Raw genomic sequence first — 12,395 nt, 5'->3', positions numbered from 1 at the left:
TATATATAGCCAAGGAAAAGCTCAGACATTTTCTGTTTGTCTGATCTGATGGTTCACCTCTTCTTTTTCTGCGTCGTCACCTGCTGAGGACGTTCGGCGAAGGCTGTTACGTCGCTATCACAGTTAATAGCGCGAAGAAAACAAACAAAAAAGGTTGGGACAGGAGAGAGCTTTAGCGCCCTCTCCTGTCCCACCCTTTCTTCTTTTCGTTTGTCTTTCCCGCGCTGCTAACTATGTCACAGCCACTACACCAACACCAACTAGCCCAACTTTCTGCGTTAGTTACTGTTGCATCGGTGGTTAAAGTCCCCCGCGCTCACCCGCACAAGGTCGGCGACGAGCGAGGCGACAAACATGTTGTCCAGGCGGATGTCCTCGTTGTCCAGGAGGTCGCGCAGGCTTCCCCGGCTGCAGTAGTCGGTGACGACGCACACGTTGGGAGGCTCCACGCACACGCCCACCAGAGAGCAGAGGTTGTCGTGCCGAAGGTCGCGGAGCTGCTTCGAAGAAGGGCACAGCGAGAGACACGGAGGGTTGCAAAGGACGCGAATGCACTTACGCGACACACTCCCTACACCCTTGCGTACAGGCCCGGAGAGAGTCACACGTGAACCTTCGCTGCAGCATAGCCTTTATTATAAGCGCCAGATATTCGCAATTTTGTTCATTTGGAAGTTATTGCAACGTTACTTCGTTAAACGTAACCGACAGAATCGACGAAGGCTAATTAAAACACCAAGATCGTAAGTCAAATATTGAAGTTACCGGACAAGGATGTAAATGAGATGTGCATGTATATGACAGTTTACAGCCATTGGGGTGCATGTAGTACTCGTAAAACTAATGCTGCTGCAGCATAACCTATTTCAGAAACTCCCGCATCCTACATTGAGGGTTCGATTCCAAAAATATGTACAGGTTTGGCTTCCAATAACGATACCTCAATTGCCAAATGGAGGGCGCAGTTCTAAATCCTCCACGACGCGATATATCTATCTTTTGTTTGTTTGTGTTTGAATTTGTTTGAATTTGAACCAGCGTTTGACGGTGTCAGTGTACTCCTTTTGTTGTTCCCTTCGATTTTGCGCTGGCAACTTCACCGTGCTGGCAACCTGGCAAACACCTCACCACGTTGAGCTGCCTCTTGAGCGTGCGCGTGAGCAGCAGCGACCTCGTGCGGATCCGCTTGACGGCGCACAGGCGGCCCCGGTAGACGCCCACCGGAGCGTAGAGCTGCGAGTAGCGGAACTCGGGTTGTGACGACAGCGATAGCTGCGATGACGTCGGCCCCGGCACGAGGCCGTCGCATCCGCCGCCGTCGCCGTTGTCGGAGAGACCGCTGGCGCCGTGGCTCTGTGAGTGACGTGCGAGGCACGTGGGGAACACGTGACACTTTGTGACATCCGGCGAATATGGGCTTCGGCGCGAGAAGCACGGTCCGTCGAAGTTTGAGTGAGACAGATGTATGGCTAGAGTGGTTAGAAGCCCTGTCATGGTTACCCTAGATCATTTAAAACACCGCGACACAGCGTTGAGTGCCGGAAGTCATCTGCGAGAAAGAAGTCCGGGAGTTCAACGAGTGGAGAGGGGGATAGGAAAGTTATAGAGTGAGAGAACGTTGGGGGAACAGTTCAGATTATTATTAGTAGTAGTAGCATTTATTTTGGCAGAACAAGTTATGCACAAATACAAATACACGAACGCATACGCATGTGCCGACATACGTGCATTATGCACAGTCTGCATTATACATCTGCATATACCTGACGTAGCCTCGGATCCTACCTCATTGCAATATTATCAAACATTTTAAGCATAGATTTAGTTTCGAAAGAAGCTGTACAACGTCATCTAACGTACACGTGCGCGTTCATAATCGCGCGCACTTCCTTACAGAAACGTGAAATTCCACTCCTACATCGGAGCTGTCCGTCGCCACTAGAGTCTCGGACGTTTTTGTGTGGTTCAGTTCTTCTCGGTGCAGCGGCAGACCCGCGGCTTCAGTGACCCTTTCGTGCATCCCGCTAATCGCACCGGACGCGGTCCATCGTCTCGGCCGCGCAGTCGCTCTGCATTCGGCGTTTCGATTAACAAACGGCCCCGCACCATCTCGGAACGTACCGCGCACGATACCGTCTTGGGGGCCTGCTGCTGCCCCGTGGGACCTCCTCGCATGTGTATCTCGTGGAAGTCCAGCTTCCAGAGCAGCCTGTCCAGCGCCTGCTCGTATGTCCAGTACCTGAAGACAGGCAAAAAGAAAGAAAGAAGGAAGGAAAAAAGACAGGAAGGCAAAAAAAAAAAATGGCCGACGCGTTCTTTCTTTCCGTTATGTGGGGACGCTGTCGTTCTAACTTTGCCAATGAGTGCCCCGTCAATGAACATCGATAGCCGAAGAGAAATGAAAGATCTGACGGCTTATCTCGCTGCGCGCTGTATAATACGCGTGCACGTGAACTAAGTCCAGAGAAGGCCGTCGGGGGCGGACGGGTGATATTCTAGAATTCCGTTCGTTTTCACCCGTTTCAATGTTTCGCAATACATGTGCAAGCACAAGCTGGATCATAAGGCGACGTGCTGTCCAAGATTGCGAATGTCCTTGACTCAATCACACCGGTGTGTGAGTATACTTGCGAAGTTAGCCTAAGAGCTCGCAAGACTTTTTTTCTTCTGGTGGGTCCCCCCGGCCGAGAAATCATTGGCCCAAAAGACACGTCCGCCACCATGACCACGAGTGATGCTATAGGCTAACACTTCTAGGGGTAGGTTATAAATGGGAGCACACAAGCAGCAAAAAGCGTGGATGAAGAGCCAGCCGCTGCCGCCGCCGCAGCTCATGTGGCAAGGCACAACGCACCTCATGCGGACGGAGCTCGCGGGTTCAAATCCCACTTGTGGCACGTTGTCTCTCCTTCCCATTACATCTTCCTTTACTTATAATACGAAGTCTATATTGTTAACTTAACCCTCACACACAACAACATTGCAGTTAAAGATAGTTAACATAGCTGGTGTTTTTCCTGGTTTCATTGTCATAATCACCATCACGAGCCCATATTTATGTCCACTGTAGGACGAAGGCATCTCCCAGCGATCTCCAATTATCCCTGTTTTGCGCAAGCTGATTCCAACTTGTGCCTGGAGAATTCGTAATTTCTTGACCCCACCTAGTTTTCTGCAGTCCTCGACTGCGCCTCCTTCCCCTTGACACCCATTCTGTAACTCTAATGGTCCAGCGGTTACCTGCCCTACTCGTTACATGGTCTGCCCAGCTCCATTTCGTTCTCTTAATCTGAACTAGCATATCGGCTATCGACGTTTGCTTTCTGATCCACACCGCTCTCTTCCCGTCTTTTAACGTTACGTCTAACTTCATTGTGCTGTAAGTTATAAAACTGTCATCTGGTGATAGTTGCAGCGACTTCACAGGTTGCCGCGTTTCGATTAGTCGTACAAGGGCATGACTAGTTATGTATAATTGGCACAAAGTTCTGACTGCGGGACCAAAATGAGGAACTATCTCGTACTACTCACCTGTAGGCTGCGAAAGCGACTATCGTTAGAAGGACAAGCACGCCGCAGGAGATGCTGCCCAGAATCTTCCACACTTTCGTGTCCACGAGTAAAAAAAGAGAAAAGGAGGGGCAGATGAAACCGACTTAGGTACCCCCCCCCCCCCCCGAAAAAAAAAAGAGAGAAAACGAAAGAAAAGAAAAAAACGTGTTTGTTGCAAAACAAAGATTACGAACAACGTAACCATGTGTTACAGCGGGCGAAAATCCCGTTAACAAGCACAATTACATGAAAGTTACCGATAGTTTGTACATTGCTGCCTTTCTGAACGTACAGATACATTTCTCTCCGCTGAAGCCACATGGAGGTTCGTCCCTTGGAGGCGCTCCCTTGATCCATTCAATTGTGTCGAAGAGCTTCAAGACCTTCGACGAAGAAGAAAGTAAGAAATAAAATAAAATACGATTTCTGATAAGACCAAACTGCGAACACACATTGGGGAAAAGAAGTGCCCAGTCTGTTATTTCAGCTCAAGGAGTCTGTAGGTTGGCATAAAAGCCCATGTTGAACGAAGGTGAAACGAACGACGCAGAAAGAGTCGTTGTTCTGGTTTAGTTTCCCTCTATACTGACGGCGAATACCATTTATGGCAGATTGGGCAATAGTCCGATGGAACTGGAACAAGACATATCTACTTATGACTAGAAAACAACGGAAATAGTTGAGGACGATTACAGGAGCTGAAAAATTACGCACTCTACTAAGAACTTAGCAAGAAAATCACCTCGAAAAAAAAAAAGAAATTTCTCAACAGCTGAGAGAAAAAAAAATCACAGTTACGTCTGAAAGGCGAAGCTTTGATAGCGCTAAAAAATTACAGTAAACCTTTGTTTACTCGAACTATGATATCTCTAAATAACGGTTAGCTTGAAATTATTTTTCCAGCCGTGGTTTCACAACCCATGTGGTTTTCACCTCTTATCTGAAAAAGTTGGCCGCTCGAGGCACTTTTCATGTATTCGCGGGCTTCTTTCACGCTCGGAAAAACACTCTTATGTAGCACGTATTGAGAAACAGAAAGCTGTATCGGGAGTTCTTCATGCTGCTCTACAGTTTTCTCATTGACACTTTTCATCTAATTATAATACTTGAGAAGTTAATTATTGGAATAATTAATTAAGACTAATTAACCAATTAATGAAATGAAAAGTAATAATCTGAGTATTTCCAAGCGACGGCAAACAACATTACCTTGGTTTTATCCAGCTACGTGGCATTTGCATATTTTTAAACTCTGGCTAAAGTTAGCTGGGACACCCTGTATATTACATCGGTGTCTCCTGTTTCTTTGATTTCGTGTTGTTTGATGTCATAAATTTTAGCCTTCGTTCAAAATGGGCGCTTATGTAAACACGCAAACAATGAACCAATCACCCCGATAACGCGCTCTTTCTTTTTTAGCTCGTCGAGCTTCCCTTACCGGCAGGGCCGATCCATTGCCGGAGAGTTCGAAGACTCCCACGGGAAAGAGGCCGAACGCGCCTCCCACGTGGCCGCCTGATTTCTTGCGCGCAATCAGAGTGTAGTTGCCCTCGGCATCCCCGTTGTCGTCCATCCGCACCATGTATCCCATGGCACCTGTAAGATATCATAGGCAGCCCACAGCTAGGTACCGATTATCGGTTCTATATGCTACAGTTCGTTATGTAAAAAAAAGCGACACCTATGAAACCGTATTAGCTTTCGTTTATTTCATTGCGCTCTTGAGCAAATTATAGGCCGCCTGGCGATAGCCCCGGGTGTGTTTCTGGGACAACTGCGCGCTGACTATATTGGAGAGCTTTAGATTAGGGGACGCCAGCCGCTTGCGTGCGCAAGGACTAGAGGCGACGGTACTGCGCATGCGCAGACCGAGACGTAGGAGTCTGCGCATGCGCAGCACCGTGGCCTCTAGTTCTTGCGTACGCAAGCGGCCGGCGTCCCCTAATCTAAAACTTTCTGTTAACACTGCCACGGCACTCTTTCGTAACGAGTCGCAGACACTGCCACCCATAGAAGGGCCGCAAATGGATTCCGCGAAAGCGTGTGCCTCACTCACTGTGGTAGGATCGTCCCCGCATGTGCTCGAACAGGTGCTTGCCGTTCCGGAAGTCGCCCCCGTGCTCGACGCAGGCGTTGACGGCCCTCGCGTACACCATGACGGCGTCGTACAGGTAGGCGGCCTCCGACGGAATCTGCGCCGTGTAGACACCCGGTCTCTCGCAGTGCCCGAAGTGTATTCACAGAGTGCGACGCACTTCTTCCAAAGCTTTTTTTTATATACGCGACAACGCAAGATTCCCGGAGAGAAATCGTCACTGCGCTGGTTGCGACTGCCCCGCGGTTTGTCTCGCATTGTATAGAAGGTCGTCGTAAAGATACACTGGGAATTGAAGGAGGGGTGTATTCCTCGTCCAATCCTCATTCTTATCTACTCGTGGAAGAGCTGAACTGCCCCACCTCGACAACTCTACGTGACACTGCTGCCATCTCCGACTGTCCACACAAAGCACTTTTATATATCTTACCATCTTACCATTATATCTTACAAGCCTGATACCTAGGCTGGCTTCGACAGTGACAAGTCGACCTGAGAGTAATTAGCAAAGGCGTTTTTGTCTCAATGAAAAAAAAGAAATTCTGCTATGTGCACCTTTATGGCGGGAACACGGCTTAACCAAGGGCTGCATTCATCATCTGGCTCTAATAATAGCCTAAAAGCGGATCGAGGTAATGTTTTTCATGTTTAATTAAGGGGAATTTTCCACAAGGATTATGTAGTAAATAAATGAACAATAAGATCAGCGTAATCTGCCGACCTATATAATTGAATCCATTTTTTTTTATTTAAGTTACGCGAGAACGGTACTGGAGACTTTCAGAGTGGGAAAACAAGGCAGTAATTAAGACACTGGCTCAAGAGGGAACAGAACGATAGATCCTTTCTTGCATCCCTATCTAAATTTTTGCGCCGTTTTTTCGCCATTAACGTACATATCACCTCGGTCAACTTTCAGTTTTGTTAGAGACATGATGAATGCATACAGCCCTTGGTTAGCCGTGTTCCCGCCATAAAGGTATACAGGGCTGAAACGAAAAAAAAAGGGAATCAGTGTGAGAAAGAACGTGGAAAAGAGAGCTTAGTAAAGGACAAGGCAAGTGGTACGTGGTCTTTTTCTCCTCTCCATTGTTCGCGTTCTTTTTTCGCGCTGAGTTTTCTCAATTCCAGTAGCGAATCCGTATACAATCTCGACCAACTTTCCGAGCTCTTGAAAGATATAACACAATACATCTCGCAGCTTATTGGAAGTTGTGGATTTGGAAGGGCCGACCTTCTTCCTGCCTCCAATGGTGTCAGCGGCGTTGACGATGTTGAATGGCGGCCTCTGCATGTACTTGTTGACGGCCACCGAAAACTCCTCGAATCCCGAGGCCGGGGAGCCCACGATGCCCAGATAGGAGCGATAAGCGCGCACCACTGAAGGGTCCGGTTCCTCTCGGAATAGACCTACCGCGAAGAAGAAGAATGTTGTCACCTTCACCGTGGCTCCGAGGATCGGGGGCCACTTAAACGCGAGGTGGATTGGAAAAAAGACACAGCGCAAATACGTATACGAATACGTTTCTCGCCCGTGTTTGTGCACTCCGTGACAAGTATAAGCGCTTGAATACTCATCCCAGGACTCACCCGAATCCGCTTCTTTCCTGTCGTCACGTCCGCTGCGGATTACCGAGGAGTCGCGTTTAATGTTTACAGAGCTTGCATTCTTGCGCATTATTGGTCGCGGCAGCGCAAAGAGAGCGAACGAACGTGTTCAGACTACATTTGCTAGAGAGAACACCGACGAACTTTCCCCCTGTTTTCCTTTGTCGAATGCGTAACCATATTATAGTGGCTCGCAAGAGAGGCACCTGCCCATTATGCTCATTTTATTCTTTTAGGCCTTTCTGCTTTACAGCACCCCTAAAGCACTGCCTTTGTAGATTTCGATAAACTGATGAGCCACTATGGTTAAACATTCTTTTCAGTTTAGGCTCTTTCGCGCCCTTCGTCATTGACTCGATCCGGGCATTCGTTATTGCCGATATCGGTCATTCGCTGGAACGGGTGACAAGAAATGAACAATAACGAAAAAAGGATCATTACATAATGCGGTTCTGGCCAAATAAAAAAAAAAAAACACATTCGCAGTGCTCCTACGCACGAAAAAAAAAAAAAGAACTGACCAGTAAGATAACGAGTGGGCCCTTCGACGTCGTACTGCTGGACGTCGACGCCGACGACGAAGTACTCTCCGCCTTGCAGCAGTCCGCGGGCTTCCAGGCTCGCCATGAGGCCGATGTGCTCGAAGTACTGGCCCAGCACGATGAACACTGCGCGTAACGGCCATTCCACGCGCTGCACAACTAAAGAAAGCTTTTTTGTGTTTTTTTGCAGACCGAATGCCGCCCTAAAGTCAACGTCTCCGCTTCGGCAACCTGCCTATACTTTACACGTACTGCGGTTAAGCGACGTCCACCGAGCACAAACTCGCCGCGGCTTATAGACAGTTTTTACGTGACGTCACTGACGCAGCTCTCACCCTGCTAGTACCCAAACATGGCCGCCACGATGACGTCAGGGCACCGTAGCACCACGAGCGCATTGTTTTGCTTTTTGACGACGAGTGTTTTTCCACCGGTTTATCACTGTTATCGCTTTGTCGTTCGATGCAAGACGCGTCTGTCGTGCTCTCATCCTGTCACGCTGCTTGCCTACGCCGCCTGTAGACGTGCTAGTACTCATAAATGGCGGCCGCGATGACATCTGTACAAACTATCTGTACCATGTCGCAGGGGTTGCCAAACTTTCTGGCCTCGTGGAACCCCACCTGCACCTTCCCAAAGTACCGCGACCCCCCACCTCCCCTTCACTTGTTCACTTGTGTAAACCGTATCCGTAACAATGGAGCGCTACACTAAAAAAAAGCTTGCACAGTTTAGGGTTTTTTCTCGTCTCCAAACACTAATAGTCATCTATTTTGCGTGCTTTCCTTTGATTAGCGCTGCGCGCTCGATAATTTCAGGTCCAGAATGGCATGCGCGTTATCAGCATGACATAGCATTCTTGACAGGAAAGTACCGAGCGCAGAGTAAAAAAAAAACGCAAGCAAGACATATGATGGTTAGTGTTTGGGGACAAAATATATGCACTTAAAGCTAGAAAATATTTTTTTTTTTACAGCGGAACGTTACACTAAAGCGCCCTAATATCTAAGAGAATCGCGCTGCGAGGCGCATGGACAAGGCCTATTCGCCAGAGTAGGTCGTGACTATAGGTCCAACGACTAGCAGTTGCAACCATAGGTCTCGAGAAACATTGGTGCAAGACCTCTGCGACTATTCTCGACAGAGTGACCGTTATATGCCATCCATGAGCGTCATGTGTGCCAATTGAGTATTCACGTGACGTCACGTACGCCATTTTGTAGTTATATTCGCTGCCCGAGATAGACGGATCAGATGACATAACGCACAGCTTTTCACCGCGCTGGCTGTACAACAACACTGCGACCTCGATGACGTCAATGCATGACACCCAACTCTATTTTCACCGTCCAGCTCGCTACCTGTGATAAGCTAAATAATGCGTCACAGTCCGACGTGCCAATATGTAGCTCTCTGTTCTTCGTACAATGCATTCAGCGCCTGAGACAACATTCTACGCACTAGGGGACGCCCATGTGTCGCATTGCACGTTTTGGGGTTTTGAAAGGCGGACGTATTGAAACTGATGCTTAGTCTAAATAGTCTGCGGACATTGCTTCCGCACACATTAGCTTTATTAGTGTAATTACAATATGTGTCCTAAAGAAAATAATTGTTTCGAAGTCCTTTGGTAATTCTTGTTAATTTGCAAAAGGAACCGAGCTGCATGAAACGGCATTGCGCTATATATTACAAAGAAGTTAAATAAGAAAAACTTGGTGCGACCGAACGTGAAAAACACCCTATGCACAATACCGCACAGTTCAGGAGATGTCAGCCGCACCTTCAGTGATGTCTGTGGGGCCCACCTCTCGCCTTTGGCGCAGCGTCCTTGAGCATCGTCTCGAACGGACTCGGTCCGTAGCCGTAGTGGTAGGTCTCGTTCCACGAGCTCACGTGACGCAGCCGGACGCCGTGCGACGTCAGCGTCGACATGACGCCATCGGCCACGTGACCCAACCGCGAGGCGTAGAACAGCGCCACCTGTCGCCAACCGAAGTGGGCAAGCAGCGCGGCCACCGACTTGGAGATGTGAGTCTCGGGTGGACGCGTGCGAGCGAAAGTCGGGAAGCGCTGCTTGTCCGAGGTCTCGCGGCCCAGGCAAAACTGCGATGTACAGTCTTTGTCAAAAGAAACGAAGCCAATTAAAGCATGAGCACTGACGAGCCCCGGGGTCCTATACTCTAACGATCCGTCTACTTTCCTATTCTTTCCATCCTCACGGCCCAAGCAAAACTGTGATGTACATTCTTTGTCAAAAGAAACGCCCCTTTCCTGCTGCCTTGCGCGCGATGGAAGACGGCGCGCTTCTTCCCTGCCCTCCTCCCTTTCACGCGCGAGATCGAGCCACCACAGTACACGGCGCGCGGTCGCGATGTCATCGCACTCGGACTTTATACAGAATATCACGGCGACGCCGACGGCGGAAATGCGCCCGGATAGTCCATATATTTGCTATCGCAATAAAACAAATCCAATAAACGTTAGTCATTGTTGCAGCCTACGTCTTTGCACTAACAAATAAATGGAACGCGGTACTTGCAACCCATGCTACTAAACACAGCCTCCGATATCAGGCTTAGAGGCTGCTTTCTGTGCTGTTAGTTCACGCCAGCGCCAAAAGACGACGTCACCAGCATTGCTGCTCTCGTCCGCGTCCCCGATGTCCCGGGCATTCCGTAAACAGCAGTACCGTGCACGAACAGTCAAAGACACTCGATGAAGGGATCTGCGGTCTGCGCATCTATAGAAGCACGCACGTAGGACACCATGGGCAGGTTGAGGGCGGCGGCCAAGTAGGCCTCGTGGATGCAGGTCTCCTGGGGCCCGATGAAAGCCGAGACGTTCTGGCGCCACAGGCGCGCCGTCTGCAGCACGCTGTGCCGCTCTCGGCCGAAGGTCTCGGCGACGAGCACGCCCAGGCGGAGGCCGCCCGACAGCGGAGCCCGCAGGTTCACCTGCATTTACACCGCGAGTGGTGGTATAGGTTATAGACCATTCGCAGAGATTTGGCATTCTGAGTATATGCGTATAATATTTTACGGAATACCGAAACATATGGGAGGGTGGCAGCGGTGATGATGATGGCGGTGTTGATGTGGCTTAACCACAACGTGTTGAGAACGCGTATTTGTTGCGTGAGTGTCCTGGCTGAAAAAACAACAACAAGAAACTACCTCAATGTTCATCTCCTTGACGTCAAGCTCTGCGGTTTGTCTATATGGAAGACGGTCCGTGAAACTTCAGCTGCGGCTTAGGCTGCGCACTCTGGTTCAGTGCTGTTCAGCCACTGTTCACTCCCTGTTAGGTACGTCTGCTGTAGTGCCGCCGTCGTCGCGATAGTACACAAGTGCACGGGGTTTGTTCCTCGTGCTCTCTTAATGGAGAACTATGAGGATTGCGTAGCATCAAGGGTATGAATTGCGTTCAGGATGAGTTTTCGATCCCTGCGTATATGGTGTCGTAAGTATCAGTGAAAGACGAATATCCTGCTCGATTATGCACTTTATTGAACTGTCCTAACAGTTGCAAAAGGCGCCAAACGTTCTAAGTGTCATCATAAGGCACATCCTTTTACAAAGGTTCCCTGCATACGGAGAGCAAATTGCAAGTGAAAGTGTAGTAATAAATAAACTGGGACCGCTTGTCATCAGCCTGCCGTTATCGATAAGAATATGTCTGACATCGGGATTAACTGGCGTTTGCTCTTACGGCGAGCTGTTCTAGCGTGTGAAAGTTTTTGTTTGTTTGTTTGTTTGTTTGTTTGTTTGTTTGTTTGTTTGTTTATGTGAACCTGTCATAAACATCCACGTAGCATTGCCACGCTGTCTACAATAGGAGGCGTGGCATAGTTCATGCGCACACAGATACATCATGCGACGGAGCCAAAACGTTACACAAAAGCAAGCAAGGTTGTACATACGAGCGTTCTTACAAGTCAGGCGAATGAACTCAAGAGTGGAATGACGATTTGTTCAATGTCATGTTACCTTGTCGACTGCTAGTGTGAGCGCACCGGAAATAGCCAGTCCTGGACGTCGGTAGCTCCGGTCACCGGGAAGTCGCTGGGATCCCGTCAGGTAGCCGAGGATGAGAGTTTCGTTCGTTCTCGTGTACGCCGATTGCCGAGAGAGAAAAACAAGAAGAACAGCGATAGCTCTCTCGAACATCTTTGGCCGATCGCTCAGTTGTGCTTGAACTCGAAAGGACTGACCGACGCTACAACTTCTCTTTACGTTGCTTCCTCGGTGTATCCTCGAATGAAGTCTACAAGTTTCACAATGAAAAAGAAGCAGTGCTGCTCGCCGAATGCTTCTATAAGAGCTCAACAATAACTGCAGTTTGAAGGTTTTTTTTTTCAAGGGGCCGACCGGTCAAGCCTATTGTACGAAGCCACTTCGGCGCTGTTCAACGTTGACGTTCCCGCGTTGGAATGCTGATCAAAGAAAGAAAAAATAGAAGGCTGCACACATAACTCCCAGTCAGTGTGAATTAGTGGTCACTCCTGTTAATCATGTCACGCGCACTGACTGGGAATCTGCGAAGTCGGCACAATTACGATCAGAAGCCGTTTCCCTCAGAGACATCTCAGCGTAACG

The 12,395-nt window shown here is 49.0% G+C and overlaps 1 protein-coding gene across 1 annotated transcript in view; it reads right to left on the bottom strand.

Moving 5' to 3' along the window:
* Positions 1 to 12,120, bottom strand: part of LOC126526034 (guanylate cyclase 32E) — a 30,539-nt gene extending 18,419 nt beyond the window's left edge. The window contains exons 1-12 of the mRNA XM_055067813.2: positions 11,787 to 12,120; positions 10,557 to 10,754; positions 9,606 to 9,903; positions 7,777 to 7,923; positions 6,882 to 7,057; positions 5,609 to 5,744; positions 4,991 to 5,148; positions 3,845 to 3,935; positions 3,532 to 3,604; positions 2,122 to 2,239; positions 1,129 to 1,353; positions 321 to 497 (exon numbers count right to left, since the gene is read on the bottom strand). Coding sequence (XP_054923788.1) covers positions 321 to 497; positions 1,129 to 1,353; positions 2,122 to 2,239; positions 3,532 to 3,604; positions 3,845 to 3,935; positions 4,991 to 5,148; positions 5,609 to 5,744; positions 6,882 to 7,057; positions 7,777 to 7,923; positions 9,606 to 9,903; positions 10,557 to 10,754; positions 11,787 to 11,966 — 1,977 coding nt within the window. The 5' untranslated portion in view covers positions 11,967 to 12,120. The remainder of the gene's footprint in view (positions 1 to 320; positions 498 to 1,128; positions 1,354 to 2,121; positions 2,240 to 3,531; positions 3,605 to 3,844; positions 3,936 to 4,990; positions 5,149 to 5,608; positions 5,745 to 6,881; positions 7,058 to 7,776; positions 7,924 to 9,605; positions 9,904 to 10,556; positions 10,755 to 11,786) is intronic.
* Positions 12,121 to 12,395: the final 275 nt, after the last annotated feature.

Source organism: Dermacentor andersoni, chromosome 8 (assembly GCF_023375885.2).
Source record: "Dermacentor andersoni chromosome 8, qqDerAnde1_hic_scaffold, whole genome shotgun sequence".
NCBI classification, from domain to species: Eukaryota; Metazoa; Arthropoda; class Arachnida; order Ixodida; family Ixodidae; genus Dermacentor; species Dermacentor andersoni.
The sequence above is the reverse complement of the archived record's forward strand: the minus strand, read 5'-3'. Positions and strand labels throughout refer to the sequence as shown.